The following is a 17,586-nucleotide window of genomic DNA, read 5'->3' on the forward strand; positions in this document are numbered from 1 at the left end:
GCATAGACTTGGATTACTGTAATATTGAATGGTGTGCCTTGGAAACGAACAGAGATAGTTCTGTCATTTTTTAGATTTAGGACTCTTAATTTATGCATTTAGGACTCTTTTGTTGACTAAGAGGTCTGCTCTATTGCTTCTAAGGGATTCTTGCCCACAGGAGTAGATATAATTGTCATCTGAATTCAATTCACCCATTCCAGTCCATTTTAGTTCACTGATTCCTAAAATGTCAGTTGCCACTCTTGCCATCTCCTGTTTGACCACTTCCAATTTACCTTGATTCATGGACCTAACATTCAGGTTCCTATGCAATATTCTTCTTTACAGCATTGGACTTTGCTTCCATCACCAGTCACATTCACAGCTGGGTGTTTTTGCTTTGGCTCTGTCTCTTCCTTTCTTCTGGAGTTATTTCTCCACTCTTCTCCAGTAGCATATTTGGCACCTACAGACCTGGTGAGTTCATCTTTCAGTGTCATATCTTTCTGCTTTTTTATAGTGTTCATGAGGTTCTCAGGCAAGAATACTGAAGTGGTTTGCCATTCCCTTCTCCAGTGGACCATGTTTTGTCAGAACTCTCCCCTATGACCCATCTGTCTTGGGTGGCCCTACACAGCATGGCTCATAGTTCCATTGAGTTAGACAGGCTGTGGTCCATGTGATCAGTTTGGTTAATTTTTTGTGATTATGGTTTTCATTCTGTCTGCCTTCTGATGGATAAGGATAAGAGGTTTATGGCACTTTCCTGATAGGAGAGATTGACTGTGGGGGAATCTGGGTCTTGTCCTGATAGATGGGGCCATGCTCAGTAAATCTTTATTCTAGTTTTCTTTTGATGGGTCGGCCTGTGTTCCTTCCCTGTTGTTTGACTGAGGCCAAACTATGGTAGGGGTAATGAAGATAACGGCAACCTCCTTCAAAAGGATGTGTGTACGCACTGTTGTATTCAGTGCCCCTGACCCTGCAGCAGGCTGCTGTCGACCCACATCTCCGCCAGAGACTCCTGGACACTCGCAGGCAAGTCTGGCTCAGTCTCCTGTGAGGACACCGTTCCTTTCTCCTGGCTGCTGATGTGCACAAGGCTTTGTTTGTGCCCTCCAAGAGTCTGTTTCCCTGGTCCTGTGTAAGTGCTGTAATCAAATCCCACTGGCCTCCAAAATCAAATTCCCTGGAGGGAAGCAAGATGGTGGAGTAGAAGGACATGTGCTCATCTCCTCCTGTGAGACCTCCAAAATTGCAACTTCCTGCTGAACAACCATTGACAGAAGAATGTTGGATCTCACCAAAAAAACATACCTCCCATCCAAGGGCAAAGAAGAAGCCCCAGCAAGATGGTAGGAGGGGTGAAATTGCATTTAGAATCAAACCCCATACCTGCCAGAGACACTTGGAGGGTTCAAACAAAATCTTCTGCACATCAGTACCCAGAGACCCCACAGAGACTGAGCCAGACCTGCCTTTGAGTGTTTGAGTGTCTCCTGCAGAGGTATGGGTCAGCAGTGGCCTGCCACAGAGGCAGGGGCTCTGGGTGCAGCAGACCTGGGTCACACAGCGTGTGGCATAAGCCCTCTTAGAGGAGGTCGCCATTAGCCCCACCACAGAGCCATAGAGCAGACGACCCACAAACTGCAGAACAATTATACCAAAGAAATGCTCACAGTGTTAAGAAAGTTCTAGGACCCACAACAGAATTCCCAACCTGGGGATCCGGCAAAAGGACTGAGAACCCCCAGGGGACTTGATTCTGGAGGCCAGTGTGATTTGATTTCTTGTCACATCCATATCTAAATTTTTGACTCTTCCTCTGATGATCTATCTGTGCTTGATGCTTATTATGTACAATAAACACAGATTGATGTTTTTTAAAAAGTATGATAACAGTCAAGCAATTCCTAGGAATGGACAAGTAACTTATTTCCTAAACATGTGAAATACTTTCATATCTCTATGTAATTGCTGATATTTTTTCCCTCTGAAATAATCTTATTTCTGTTACTTTAACAATTCTTTTGGAATCCAACCTCAGAGTCATCTCTTTCTTACACTTTTCTTTAATATACATTTACCTACTCCAGACAGAACAATTGTTTCCTTGTCTGTATCTCCTGCAGTTATAGGAGCTATCACATTGAATTCTATATATTTTAATTTAATGTGTCCATTTCTCCAGAGACTGTGGGTTTTTTGAGCTGGTGATCATGTCTCATCTGTTTTCTCAATTTTTGTCCTCTGAAAAGCAGATATCGAGACAGGAGTAGTTATGAAATCTTATTGACAGAAATACCTATGAAGGATAAAGAAGTGGAAAGGAAGAACAGGCAAAGAGGTGCAGCCAGACACAAGGAAGAGAGAGCAAGATGGAAAGAAGAGGTTGTTGTTTAGTCCCTCAGTCATGTCTGACTCTTTGCCACCACATGGACTACAGCCCTCTAGTCTCCTCTGTCCATGGGATTTCCCAGGCAAGAATAGTGAAGCGGTTGCCATTTCCTTCTGCAGGGAATCTTCCCAACCCAGGGAATGAACCCGTGTCTCCTGCATTGCAGACAGATTGTTTACCATTTGAGCTATCAGGGAAGCCTATTTTTTATATAGTAGCGTGTATGTGTCAATCTACATCTCTAAATTTATCCCTCCCCACCTTAGCTCCTGGTAACTGTAAGTTTGTTTTCTAAAGAATAGCTCTAACAATATACATTCAAAGCACTGAGATAAACTTTGGTCAAGTCAGAATTAGGTATTTTATTTTATTAATAGTGCCTTTTAAAAGTTTGACAGTATAAGCATCTATTGGATTACCTGCATGTTTATAGACAGCTATAGAGTGATTCTTAACTCTCCAACTGAATTGACAAGTTTTTTATATTAATGTGACCATTTGACTCAGGAAGCATTGAGTCAAATTTGAATCTGAATTTATCATTGATCCTGCCTCGGTTTTGAGGCATATTGAGAAAAGTCTGGACTGCAGATTTCAGATCTGGACCCTGTGCTGCCTGCTGTGGAAGTAAACTAACTTCCAGGGACCTTGCTTCCTTCCCAGGATAAATACAGCCTGACAAGTTTTTGTTGTATGTTGACTGATCCAGGTCTTGCTGTGAACCAGCTGCTCTGCTGGGGGGGCTTGCACACAGGATCTCATTTAATCCTCCCTGTGACCTTGGGCTGACCTCTAACATCCCTTCCTCTGCCCTGGGCTTCTGCCATTGGCTGTTTTAGGATGTAGAACAGCTGTGTTCTTATTTTAGTTGTGCTGTTATTCTCTTTGGCTGGGAACAAAACGAATGAGCCATGATGTTTTCATGTTTCCAAATGGGCTTTGAAGAGAACAAATCTTCCTAAGTTTGGAAAAGCAGGCACAATGCCTTTCAAATCCCTCTTTGCTGATATTTGCCAACAGAGTACAGTGGGCTTCGGACTTGGAGACATAGACACAGTCAAGTGTCTGTCTCTTTGGTCTCTTTTCCTAGTGCAGCACTTGGCATGTAATAGGAATTAAAATTATGTTTTGTGGAAGGAAATATTTTATCCATTTTCTTTGCCAATTTGTGACTCTTATGACTGAATAAACCATCATTTATAGGTACTAGTTTTGGACATTTTACCATTTCATTTCTTTTTCAGTGTTACATATCTCCTATTTATGGATCTATTGAGATATGCTTGCAAAGTCTTAGTTTCCTTATTTTTAAAACTAGAAATAAAATAAAATAAGGACAGTCAGAATGTCTACTCTCCTTATCACACAATGTTGCTAAGATTAAATGAGGTAATATATGTGAAACTGACTTATAATATATAAAGTATTGGACAACTATTGTCATCATTATTGCTGTATATCCCAAATTAGATTTTTTTTTTCTTCAAAGTAATCTCTTTGGAAGAATATACACTTATTTCCGGAGAAGGCAATGGCACCCCACTCCAGTACTCTTGCCTGGAAAATTCCATGGGCGGAGGAGCCTGGTAGGCTGCAGTCCATGGGGTCGCTAAGAGTCAGACACGACTTCACTTTCACTTTCACTTTTCACTTTCATGCATTGGAGAAGGAAATGGCAACCCACTCCAGTGTTCTTGCCTAGAGAATCCCAGGGATGGGGGAGCCTGGTGGGCTGCCGTCTATGGGGTCGCACAGAGTCAGACACGACTGAAGTGACTTAGCAGTAGCAGTAGCACACTTATTTCAATTGTTCATTTCAACCATACAGCAAAGTGTTTCAGCTCTATATACATATATATTCTTTTTTAGTTTTTTCCATTATAAGTTATTAGTATTATAAGTCTCATTTCCTGTGCTATACAGTAGGACCTCATTGTTTACTTATTTTATATACAGTAGTGTATATATCAGAGAAGGCAATGACACCCCACTCCAATACTCTTGCCTGGAAAATCCCATGGGTGGAGGAGCCTGGAAGGCTGCAGTCCATGGGGTCGCACAGAGTCAGACATGACTGAGCGACTTCACTTTCACTTTTCACTTTCATGCATTGGAGAAGGAAATGGCAAGCCACTCCAGTGTTCTTGCCTGGAGAATCCCAGGGACTGGGGAGCCTGATGGACTGCCGTCTATGGGGTTGCACAGAGTCGGACACGACTGAAGTGACTCAGCAGCAGCAGCAGCAGTGTATATATGTTAGTCCCAAACTTGTAGTTTATCTCTCTTCCCCTCTTCCTCACTGTTTCCTTTGGTGACCATAAGTTTGTTTTCTATGGCTATGAGTCTATTTCTATTTTGTAAATAAAGTCATTTGTACCATCTTTTAGATTCTATGCATATGTGATATCATATGATATTTGTCTTTATCTGACTTACTTCACTTAATATGATAATCTTTAGGTCCATCCATGTTGCTGCAAATGGCAGTATTTCATTTTTTTATGAAGTAATATTTCATATTTATCCATTTATCTATCAATGGACATTTAGGTTTCTTCCATGTCTTGGCTATTGTAAATAGTGCTGCTATAAACACTGGGATGCATGGTATCTTTTCAAATTAGAGTTTTCTCCTGATACATACCCAGCAGTAGAATTGCAGGATCATATGGTTACTCTATTTTTAGTTTTTTAAGGGAGAATATTCTTGTTTGTAGGAAACACACATTAAGTATTTGTGGATGATGAGCATCTAGTCAGCAATTTATACTCATATGGATCTGGAAAAATATTAATTCTCTTCACATTATACTTGCAACTTTTCTGTAAATTTGACATTATTTCAAGTTATATATAAACATGTTTACATATAAACAAATAAAAAAATATAAAACATACTATATATGAAAATATATATAATATATATATATATAATTCTATTTCTCCATTTTATTAAAGTTCTCACCAAACCAATTTTAGGTTACCTATCAGCCTCTCCTCATAGCTAAGTAAGTTATGAAAGTTAAATTCTAATAAATGAATTAGAAAAATCTGATTTTAAAGTACTGTAGTACTGGAGTAATGTAATTTATATATGATAGTTATATTAAAATTCATAATTCATCATTTTAACAAATAGGAGAAATAGAACTCATTTATCTAGGTTACCAGCTAAGTAGCTATTCTAGTCATAGCTGTCCAAGTATAGCTGCAGTCTGGTCTCTGCCTTGGCAGAGCATTAAAGGCTGCGGGGCTTCCTAGGTGGCGCTAGTGGAAACCCTCCTGCTAATACAGGAGACGTAAGAGATACAGATTGGATCCCTGGGTTGGGAAGATCCCCTGGAAGAGGGCATTGCAACTCACTCCAGTATTCTTGCCTGGAGAATCTCGTGGACAGTGGAGCATGTCAGGCTACACAGTCCATGGGGTTGCAGAGTCGGACACAACTGAAGTGACTAGCACGCACACACGCACAGGCTGTGCAGTCCAAGAAAAGGCTCATACCAGTGCCCGGGAGCCAATTGCTAACTGTTCAGAATGCTGTGGGCCAGTTTTAAACACAATTGTTGTGTAAAATCAAATTGCATAAACTTAAAAAAAATCAATTATGCTAAAAGGAAAGGCAATGCTCAAATTCATTGCATCTTAGTTGTTTACCGCATTTTTCTATAACCTCTGCTCTGGAGGTTATTTTTGACCATTGTACTCACATGGTGAAAATATCCTATCAGGATGTCCTGCTCTTCTTCCTGTCTCCAGTTCAGGGACATCGCATTGGTAGCTTGCAATTGGCCCTCAGTTCCATTTCACTTGGCGTGGAAGGGTAGCTCCCTTCTTTTCTGTTCCTGGTGGGAATAAATTGAAAAACAAGACAGGGGCCAGCAGTTGGAAAAGCAAATAAAATCTTTACTGTAAATAAAGGTTGGGTTGGATGAATTTAGCATGAGAACAAAAATGGACACAACTCTATATCCTCCAATCCAGGCCTGGGAACTTAAGGGAAAATCAGTCCTCGGAGTAGATAATCACAGAGAATAGAGAGGGGAGGAAAAAACACCCAGACCTTTTCCTTTTTCTTTTTCCTTATCTCTCTTTCTTTCCCCTGAGTCTATAACACAATGATTCTATAATATCAAAATTCTGAAATAAAAAACTTTAGGAGATTTTTTTGCTCTAATTTCTTCTTTCTTTTCTCTTCTTTCTCATTAGATTTTTTTTCTCTTTCAGTTGATTTTGCACCCCGAGTTCCTGTCCTCCACCAGCCCCTTGCTACCCATGGATTATGAAGAGTTTGTCCGAGGTTGTCATCTTGGAGTATTTCCATCTTACTATGAACCCTGGGGTTATACTCCAGGTATGTGACATGTATAGATTGTGAGATGCTTTAAATTGTATTAGAATATTATTCTACACACATGTATGTAGTATTCCAAGTTGATATGTCATTTCTACTAAGGTTCTGGTTTTGTTTGTTTTTAAAGTGATTTTGGTTGGATCTATCCCAGAGGTCAGATTTACGCTTTGTTGCTTCTGACATAAGCATAAGGACATAGCGCATGTGTGCATGCTAAGGTCACTTCAGTCATGCCCAACTCTTTTCGACCCTATGGACTGTAGCTCGCCAGGCTCATCTGTCCATGGGATTCTCCAGGCAAGAATCCTGGAGTGGGTTGTTGTGCCCTCCTTCAGGCAATCTCCCCAGCCCAGGGATCAAACCCACCTCTCCTATGTCTCCTGAATTGGCAGACAAGTTCTTTAAGACTAGTGCCACATGGGAAGCCCAAGAACATAATACGTAATCTTTTATATAAGTGTAAGAGGTTGTGGTTGGGCATATTTTCGTATCTGAATTCTTGCCTCATTGCATTCCAAAGAAAAAGACTGTTTTATAAATAATATATCATTTTAGTTAAATTCACCAATCTTATCCATTAATACGAAGGAGAAACTATCTACAAGGAGATTAATATGAGAAACAATTGTTTCTTAAATTGTTATAAAATTTATTTCAGAAGAATCCCTTTTTAAGTTAAGGATATATTTGTCTTTTAATTACGTAATGCATTCACATGGTTAAAGACACAAATAGTATAAAGAGATGTATGGTGAAAAGTCATCTTCACACCCTTGTCTCTCAGAAAAAGAGGTAAAGATAGCATGTCAGTTTGGTGATAGGCATTATGCCAATGACATAATTCCATTCAGACCCTATACCTGCCCCACCCCCTTTTTTTCCAGGATCTGTCTTTTTTTCTTTTCTGTATCCTACTAACTTGGTTGTCAATGGCATCAGGAGCCATCAATTTGTATTTGTACTGAAATGCCTAATTAAAAAGGAAACAATTATTTTATATGCCAATGCAAGGAAGACATTGATGACTTTTCCATCTTCTTGGTAATCAGAGATTTTCCTCCCAGTACAGCTGTAATTCTATTTATAATTGAAAATAAAAGGCTCAGAAAACATTTTTATTTATAATGAATACATTTTGCCTTCTGCATCTCCGTGTCATCGTGGTCTAAGTAAGGGGCAGCAGCAATTAGGGTGGGAGAGGTCATAGGCTAAATTATGAGGAAGGTTTTTCTAATCTTTGCATTCTGACCCCAGAATTTAGGTATAGAATTTTAAATTCTATATAAATAGGATACTATAATCTTTACAATAGGAATGACAAGGCTCTGCATCTTTTGATAAAGTTCCTTTTTTATTGCCTTAGGCTCCAGCAAGAATAATTTGCCAGCAGCTGTAAAACCATTAGAACGTTTGGGGAAAGATTGATAAAGAATTACCCATTCTTGAAACATGACATAGTAAAGTTACTAATCTGACTCCTCCAGTTCTCTCTCTTGTAGTTCTAAAAGTTGTTTTTGGCACCAATTCCACTTTCCTGAAGGCAGTATCTCCTTACTTGTAAAATGCCCACACAGTTATCTTAAATTGTTTTTAATAAAGTAACTATCTTTTGAGATACACTGAAACAAATCACTTAATGAACTGGCAATTTTGTTATTCCTGTTCTTTCTAGTAAGTAATATAATTTTCAAATGTAAATATGGAGGACAAAAAAGGACAAAGCCAAAACATGAGTGACAATGGGAATGTGGGAAGTCATTTATACTGGATAAAGAGAAGGTTATCTAACTTATTTCCCACCTGAACATTATAGGACAAAGGTAAACTTAACCTGAAGAGCTATATCTAGTTTGTTAAGATAAAGGCCAGCAAAGGTGTTATAAAAGATAAGTAGATGGAAAGGGGTTATGAGAAATACATGCCAAATAGTGAATGAGTCCTTCTCTGTTTTAAATTAACTAAAAGAAGTTGGCCCCTCCTTTCCTAACTTGAATTACAGAAATAGCAGAAACTCTGGTGGTATAAGTTTAGTATTAGATAATATTTTTAGAAAAATTGCTTTATGTGGTGCTAACTCTCACTTTGGAAAGTATTAAAATCTGTGTTTTATGTTTTGAGAAAACCCAGTGACGATAAACACTGACTTCATTAATTTCATTCAGTGGGCACATACGGTGCTTATAAAGGTGCCTGGAATTGTATTATTTGTGTGTAAAAGAGTATTTAATAAAACTAAGGATCTGTGAAGTTTTGTAGAATTGTAGGCAAAATTTTTCTGGGGAGGAGTTCTAGGGTTTCATCACATTCTCAAATGAGTCAATAATCCCTAATTCAATTTCCTCTCCTCTTCCATCTTCCCCCAAATTTGAAAACTGCTACTCTCTGGAGCCAAACCAAGAGGAAATACTTGCAGAATAGGAGGACATGGGTCATGAGGAAATTTTTTTTATCCACCCATCCCCACTAAGAAAAATTCCAAGAAAGATTCCATAATTAAATATAAATTTCATGTTAACAATTCAATCATCCTTGAGTGTGGTAACATCTGAGATTTTCTGGAGAAAAGGTTTGACTAAAAGGTGATAAAGGATTGAAATAAACCATGGTTTCACTGAGCACCGGAGAAAGTGGAAGAGATTGGTGGCAAAAGACATGAAAATGAGGGGAGGAACTAGTCTTGTCCATAATGTATTTTGGTGTTGTTCAGTCGCTCAGTCTTCTCCCGACTCTTTGCGACCCCATGGACTGCAGCACGCCAGGCTTCCCTGTCCTTCACCATCTCCTGGAGCTTGCTCAAACTCATGTCCATTGAGTTGGTAATGCCATCCTACCATCTCTTCCTGTCATCTGCTTCTCCTCCTGCTCTCAGTCTTTCTCAGCATCAGGGTCTTTCCCCAGGGAGTTGGCTTACAGCATAAACTTGCCATATATTTAGAGACACAAGCTTAGAACAGAGCAAAAGAAAAGCAGCTGGAATGAGAGAGGCAGTGTAAGGTAGCAGTTCTGAGCAGCTCTGGGGCTGGGCACCTGCCTACAAATCCCAGCTCCACCACATCCCCTGGCTTTGTGAAGCTGGGCAAGCTATTTAAACTCCCCAGGCCTCAGTGTCTTCATCTGTAAGATGGGGATAATGATAGCATTACTTCATAGGCTGCTCAACAAGGTTAAATTTGTTCATGCATGTAAGGAGCTTAGTACTGTGCCTGGCACAAAACGAGCATTGCTATTACTAGGACTGGAGCTTTTTCCTTCTCTGGATGTATAAGAGGGTATAATTGCTGGTCTGAAGCCAAGCCTTTTTCTGTTTCCCCTGGCAGCTGAATGCACTGTGATGGGCATCCCCAGTGTGACCACCAATCTCTCTGGCTTTGGCTGTTTCATGCAGGAGCATGTGGCTGACCCCACTGCATACGGTGAGGCTTTTCATCATGAACCCACCCAGGGAGAAGGGACCTCTCACCAAACAAAGCACAGAGCCTTTACAGAGCCCAACTCTAACACTATCCCGATGATGGTTGTTTTTTTTGTTGTTTAGTCGCTAAGTTGTGTTGGAACTCTGTGACCCCATGGACTGTAGCCCGCCAGGCTCCTCTGTCCATGGGATTTCCTAGGCAAGAATACTGGAGTGGATTCCCATGCCCTCCTCCAGGGGATTTTCCTGATCCAGGGATCAAACCTGGGTCTCTTGCATTGCAGGTAGATTCTTTATTGCTGAGTCAGTAGGGAAACCCCAATTAATATTTATACTTCTTGGTTGATTAAAAGTAGATTACTTATATGGTCCATAGAAAAGATAAGGATGATATTAATATTGAATATATTGCCTCAAACTACAAAGTGTGAAAGTGAAAGTGTTAGTTGCTCAGTCGTGTCCAATTCTGTCCCCCACCAGGTTCCTCTGTCCATGAGATTCTCCAGGTAAGGATACTGGAGTAGGTAGCCATCCCCTTCTCCAAAAGGAGTACTAAACTTGGACAAATCTTTCCTTTTCACCTTTTAATTTTTCTGAACTGGTTTGGTCTTCTATTACCTGGAAGTGATATTATGATAACCATTGCTTTAGAGTATATGTGTTGGTCAGCATAATTATTTTGTAAGTTCCAACTACTGAGTTATCAAGATTCACATTTAAGATGGCAGATGGTGTCACCATCTCTGTGTCCATGTTGCCTAGCAGCAAGAAAAATTAGAATGGGCTGGATGCTCTGCCTGGACATGCTGATTCTCTGGTCTTTTAGAGTCGCATTGTCAGCATTGTCTTTCCTTGGGTGACAGCTGTAGTCTCACCCCCATGGTGCACAGTGGGGACACTGGGGAACTTGAAAAGCACCGAGATTCAGTCCTTACCCTGGAGACTCTGGTTAGCCAGCAGCCCCAAGGATGACCACTGATCTGGGGTAGCCCTGGTGTGCCAGGTTTTTTATGGCAACATTCATTTGGCTGGCTGTGTGTTAGTGACAGTTGTGAGCTATTAGAAGGAAATCACAGGAGAAACACAGTCTTGGAAGGGAAAGGATGAAGCAGAAGCAGCAGGGGAGCCAGGGAGTGGACAAGCATGCGGTCCATGATGGATCCTAAGGAACAGGAGTAGAAATGCTCCAAGGTTAGCCTTGCCTTTACGTGTGCTCTGGCATTTGTGTCCCTCAGGAATTTACATCGTTGACAGGCGGTTCTGCTCACCTGATGATTCTTGCAATCAGCTGACTCAGTTTCTCTATGGATTTTGCAAACAGTCACGCCGCCAGAGGATTATTCAAAGGAATCGAACCGAGAGGCTCTCAGATCTTCTGGACTGGAGATACTTAGGCAGAGTAAGCAAGTCTGTGATCTACAAAGAGGACCCTTTTAAAAATCCCCCCTAGACTATAAAAGATCTGATTTGAGTTGCCATCTATAAGGTCAATCTGTATCATCATTGTTAAGATCTCACTGATATTCTCACGTACTTACTATGACTACTTTTAACTTGATGTGAGTTTGCAAAGCCCTAACTCCAATTCTGCACATTTAGTTTGAGACCAGAACAGCCAGTTCAGGGAGATGTAGCCATGATCTTACTAATTATTCTATTGCTAGGGCTTAACTTAATGCATTACAGATATGGTTTCATGAAGATGAGGAAAACATCAAGAAGAAAGTCCCTGTTTTGTTTCACTCTAAGAGATAATATGACCACATTTCTCAACTACAATGGGGAGTGGGAATAATCTTGTTTCTCCAAATGACAGGTACAGGAAATACCTCGTTTCTATTCTGAAGTAAGTTTATAAATACTCAGATAGATGTTCATACATCTTAGCACTGGATGATTTAATAAAAACTAAACTGATTTTGCCTTCACATAATGCAGCTGCTTATATACTGCTGACTCTGGTTGACAAATGACAGATGCAGCCATCAGCTGAGGGCACACACACTAGTGCTGACAGTTACGCTTAATACCTGGAAGATTAATTTTACTGTCTTCATCTTATAATGAAAGCAGGATGATAAGGCACGCAAAAGTTATGTTTCTTTCTTAACATCTGAAGCACAATTTAAATCCAGTTTGTCTGATTATTCAGGCCCCAACTTTTTTCCACACCATACTGCTTCTCTGGAGAATAAACCCAAGGTTTTCAATCACCTTTGTGCTCAATTCAGAGTTCAAGTAAGAGTTCATTTCCTTAGAAGGATGGCCTTCCCTTCAAATTTTTGGTAATATTTCTTTACTTATTCACTGAAAAGTAATAAACCTATAAATTACCATATTTTTAAAATTATTTTTAATTGGAGGATAATTGCTTTAGAATGTTGTGGTGCTTTCTGCCATAAAATGTGAATCAGCCATAAGTAAACATATATCCCCTCCTCTTGACCTTCCTCCCACCCCCTCATCTCATCCCTCTAGGTTGTCACAGAGTACCAGGTTGAATTCCCAGTATTACACTGCAATGTCATGGTTTTTTGATTCTTAAGTTTAGGATAACTAAAATCTGCCACTTTACAATATATATAAGTGGGAGAATAAGATTTTTATATAATAATTTGGCCACTGAGATATAAATATATAACTATAAATGTTTTTTTTAACCATGGATTGATTTTCTATCACAGTATTACCAGCATGCCAGGCACCTGACATTAAGCAGAGCCTTTCCAGAAAAATTCCACATGGAACCCACATCACCACCAACGGTAAATAGTTTATGTATTGTTTATTTGTTTTAAAAGCTAAATGGTTTATGTGTAGTAAGTCCTTTTATTTGAAAGTAGCTAAATTCACAAATTATTATACTTTTTCATAGTGTTACAACAAAACAAGTAGAGAAACTGACAAGTCAGACCATCTCTAAGCCCTCAATTCAGTTAGTCTATACTTAGGATCTCTTGGAGAAGGAAATGGCAACCCACTCCAGTGTTCTTGCCTGGAGAATCCCAGGGACGGGGGAGCCTGGTGGGCTGCCGTCTATGGGGTCGCACAGAGTCAGACACAACTGAAGCGACTTAGTAGCAGTAGCAGCATACCTAGGATCAGCAGTCAGCTACTTTGTGTCACTGGAGAAGCACTTTCAAATGAAAACTCTCCTGCTTTGGTGCCTGAAACTTCTCTGAGACATCTGTTCTTCTGAGAGCTGTCGAAAAGTAAACTGGCCTACTTTCATCAGAAGTGAATTTGCTATTCAAGGAGATGTTTAAATATTGGTTGAAGACTCGGCAAGAATAATAGAGAGACTTCAAGCACCATAGAAAAAATTGGACTAGATGACCATTTCTGTTCCATTCAGCCATGCCCACCAGGGAGTCTTCCTCTAAAGTCATCTTAGACATTTATATTCATGAGACTAGAAGAGACTACTTGTTATCACATTTACTTAGAAGGAAATACAGCTCTAAGTAGAGCAGCATCAGACATTCCTCTTCAGTGGAATAAGTCCTTACAGAAGTCTACACAGTGGTCCAAGAGCTAAACTTCTCTGTCCGCTCCCCATCAGGTGAACACTTAGGTGCAAAAAGATGAAACCTCTGCCATTGATCATGGGATCTATTTTAGCTTAGTTAGTAGTTCCACGCCCCACAAGAGCCAACATCTCGTGTAAATCTTCATTGATAAGCTTCTGTGGGCTCTGCAAGGATTGTGAGCAATTATACGAGTCATCAAATTCAAGGATTTCTAAAAACTAGAGTGCCGGGGTCCAGCCCTGGTGGATCCAGGGAATTCGAAGCGGGGATGGCGTCGGCGAAGATCAGGCAACAGTTGCTTAATTAAACATTAATTAAGGATATAAAGAGTGGTTAAATAAGGATAGCTCAGTGAGGAAATTCAGTGAAGAAAAGAGGCTGAATAATTCAGCCAGAAGGTGAGAGAAAGGACGACATGGGGAGACCAAGTTTCGGTGAACAAGGCCCGCACTTTATTTTCCAAAGTAGTTTTTATACCTTAAGTTATGCATAGAGGATAATGGGGGAAGGGGTAGAGTCATGCAGTAAGCCAGGCTTTCTTCCTGCAAACATATCATATGCAAAAGTTTAGGTGATTTGCATCATCTTCTGGCCCGGAGGCCTGTTAACATTTTAAGACCCTTTCTTCAGAAAACTTATTTTTCTCTAAAGGTGATTGGTCAGGAGCCACACTCCAAAAGCATTAGATAAAGTTGCATTCCTATAGGGCAAAGGTGTGGTGGGCTATAACAAGTAAAAGAATTAACTCAAGGGTCCAAGGTTATAAACACTGCCAGGGACACAGCAGGTAAGGGATATGGAGACTTAGCAGCAAACATTGGCCCAACAAGTGAAAAACCCTTCACCAATACAATTTCTAATCAATCTTTTAACTGCTCAAAGGAATCTGTATTTAGACAATTTAGAACATCTCATGCCTCTCACAGTTGAGAGGCTCTGAGCAATCACATGTGGCCGGAAAAACCTATTCAGGCAGGCTAGAGGACTTCCAAAGGAGATTGTAGGTTGAAACACTATCAGACCCAGGAACTTTATTAACTGGAGCTGTAAGTTAACTCTTTTTCAGAGAGAGGTAGTAGGGGACAGCCCCCTGTAAAGTCAGAGGTGTAGGTGAGAGCACAAAGCAGTAAAGTAGGCAGACTCTGGTTTTGGGGGTAGATGCTCAAGAATTTCCAGGGGGACTCCTGAGGCTCAGTCCCGCCTTTGCGTATGCCAAGCCTCCTTCCTCATGACCTTTGCCATGGGCGGAGTTCCTCACGCTGGCTCACGGCAGTGATAGAATTTCAGTTGAGCTATTCCAGATCCTAAAAGATGATGCTGTGAAAGTGCTGCACTCAATATGCAATATGCCGGGAGATGGCTCCCGGCACTAGAGATCTTCGTCAAGTATTTATAGATACTCCAAATGCAGATGTAGTTTTTCAGTGAGGAGTGGTTTTTACCATAAACAATTTTTCCCAATACCTTATATTCACCTTTATTTGGTATTTTAGGACCAGATGTAGAAAGCTAACCTGAGGTAAAATTTGCTAATAGAGAAAATGAAAGGGCTTCATAAATCCCTCAGTTTATAAATTTCAGTTCCCATGTCCATGATTGTTTCCGTTCCCATGTCCACGTCCTCAGAGTGACTTGCTTAGAGTATTTAGAGGCAGTCACTGCCCTGAATGATAATTCAGCTACATTTATCCACTTATTCAACTAATTCAACTAAATAAGTATTGACCTCCTATGCTAAGTATAGGACTCAGCTCTTTTTTTTTCTCTTGTTTTGTATTGCTTCCAGGTAAAGTATCAGAGTCTTGACAGAATAGTGTCTAAGAATAGTTGAAATTCAGAATGACAAGTGCTGTTACATTTGTCTTCCTGATTGATGAAGCCTTATGGTTTTCTGTTTCCCCAGTGGCATTAGGGTGTCTGTCCTACAGGTGGTGCTCAGTGCCTGTTTATCCAGTGAGTTATCCCAGTGCATCTTAGGTAGAAGGGGAATTGATTAAAACCTAGTGATAAATGCTCATTAACTGAAATAAATGGAACCAGTGGAATTTCAAGGTCAACGAAGTGGCCTGGCTTCCAGGAATCTTTCTAATGGTGGCTGTCCATGGATATCCAGGCTGCCCATGTTCTACATTTTGGTTGAATAAATCTGAAGGATGAAATAGAGACTGATAATCTCAACAGGGTATCATGGCAGTAGATATTAAGGGCTCTCGGGTAGTCACAGCCAGATCATCCCAAAAATCATCCTAAAAATATTAGCAAAAAGAAAATAGCCTACTTAATTATAATAAGGACAGTGTCTCTGAGACATTGCTGAATGATTGTGGTTAAACGTATCAATGTTTTCAGTTCAGTTCAGTCACTCAGACATGTCTGACTCTTTGTGACCCCATGGACTGCAGCACGATGTTTTAAATGTAGTTAAACCTAAACTGACCAAAAAACCCCCACATTCACCCATGGATTAGTTTTTTCCAGAATTGTTGAGAATTGTTACACTTAGATCACAGTGAACATCTTGACTGACCTATTAGTTGGCCCAGGTCTGTAGAGGCTCTGAAAATATTCAGGTCTTCTGCAACCAATCTTTGCTCTACCATTTGCTGTATGACCTTGAACAAATCATTTGGACCCTCTTGGACCCTCAATTTTCTTCTGTAAATGGGAGGAACAGATTGGTTGGAGATTAAATACGCTCACACATACACATAGCACCTGGCACATTTCAGTGCTCAGTAAAATGAAGCTATTTATTTAAAGAATCTCTCTTGAACTTGGTGGTACCAGAGTCAAATTAAGTAAAAATTAATAGCCCCTGAACAGACCACAAAAAATATCCATCTGTGATTTTATTAGATGCACATGCCAAGTGTTTACCTCACTGAAAAATCAAGAAGTCGTTCTGTTTTGTGTCTTATTTTCGGCTTTGGCAGACAGAAGGGTTTAAGTATCCCAGGCCGCCCTCGGTACCACCTTCTCCGTCGGGATCTCAGGGCTCCAGTCCTCAGAGCAGCGATGCGGAGGATGACGATGAGGATGAGAGATACGACGAGGAGGAAGAGGCCGAAAGGGATCGGTTAAATATCAAGTCTCCGTTTTCTCTGAGTCACGTTTCTCGCGGGAAGAAGAAGCAGCACGGAGAATACAAGAATTGAATTCCGCCCTGGTCCAACAGGCTAACTTAGTGAGAATGTAGTAAGAATGATTATTGATAGAAATGGAAATGCCACACGTTTCACTCTCTTCCTCTCAGTATTACATTGGGACTTATTCTCTGCCTAAAAAGCGGAGGTTAAGTGAATGGCAATTTTGCAATTTATAATGAAATCCCAGTTATTTTCCCCAATTCCTTTTCTCCAGTCAATTTAGGTCATGAGGAAAAGTGTTAATTATAGGAAGAAGACTGGAAGTGTTTTTAAAAATGGTTACTTTAAGCGGTAAGAATTTTCATTTCCTAATGTCGATTTTTAAATTATCATCACCATAACCCTTTGGTTAGTGTTTATACAGCTTCTATACCTGCTAAACAAGTCTGCCATCCCATCCCCAAAGGATCCTGACCTTAGCCATGAATGTGTTCTACCTTTATATTTCAAATAATTTGGTCTTTAGTGATTATTTTTATTTTTCACATGAATCAGAACCATGAATTTAAGCTTACTTTTGCAGACAATCAAATTCCATAAGACAATAGCTATCCAAAATCCAGATCTTGCTATGTTAATGTGTATGTACAAGGTCACTTCTCAAATTAATGGTGGGAAGATGTTATCATCTGTACTGTGCCACCTGACTATATCAGTTTTTTCTATTGTGTAAAAGGAAAGTCTTTTTGAAAACTTGGTTAGTCTTCCATAGGGGATAAATTGTTAAATCCATATGAATAAATATATGAATATTTAAAGTTTAA

At 40.0% G+C, this 17,586-nt stretch overlaps 1 protein-coding gene across 2 annotated transcripts in view; it reads left to right on the forward strand.

The window, feature by feature from the left end:
* The window catches only part of GYS2 (glycogen synthase 2), a 58,821-nt gene extending 41,235 nt beyond the window's left edge, over nucleotides 1–17,586 (forward strand). The window contains exons 12-16 of one of the 2 annotated variants that reach the window (XM_070789976.1): nucleotides 6,590–6,734; nucleotides 10,052–10,147; nucleotides 11,382–11,545; nucleotides 12,831–12,911; nucleotides 16,610–17,586. In XM_070789976.1, coding sequence (XP_070646077.1) covers nucleotides 6,590–6,734; nucleotides 10,052–10,147; nucleotides 11,382–11,545; nucleotides 12,831–12,911; nucleotides 16,610–16,831 — 708 coding nt within the window. In that variant the 3' untranslated portion in view covers nucleotides 16,832–17,586. The remainder of the gene's footprint in view (nucleotides 1–6,589; nucleotides 6,735–10,051; nucleotides 10,148–11,381; nucleotides 11,546–12,830; nucleotides 12,912–16,609) is intronic. The other variant, XM_019961467.2, reaches the window with a different exon arrangement.

This window comes from Bos indicus, chromosome 5 (genome assembly GCF_029378745.1).
Source record: "Bos indicus isolate NIAB-ARS_2022 breed Sahiwal x Tharparkar chromosome 5, NIAB-ARS_B.indTharparkar_mat_pri_1.0, whole genome shotgun sequence".
In the NCBI taxonomy this organism is placed as follows: domain Eukaryota; kingdom Metazoa; phylum Chordata; class Mammalia; order Artiodactyla; family Bovidae; genus Bos; species Bos indicus.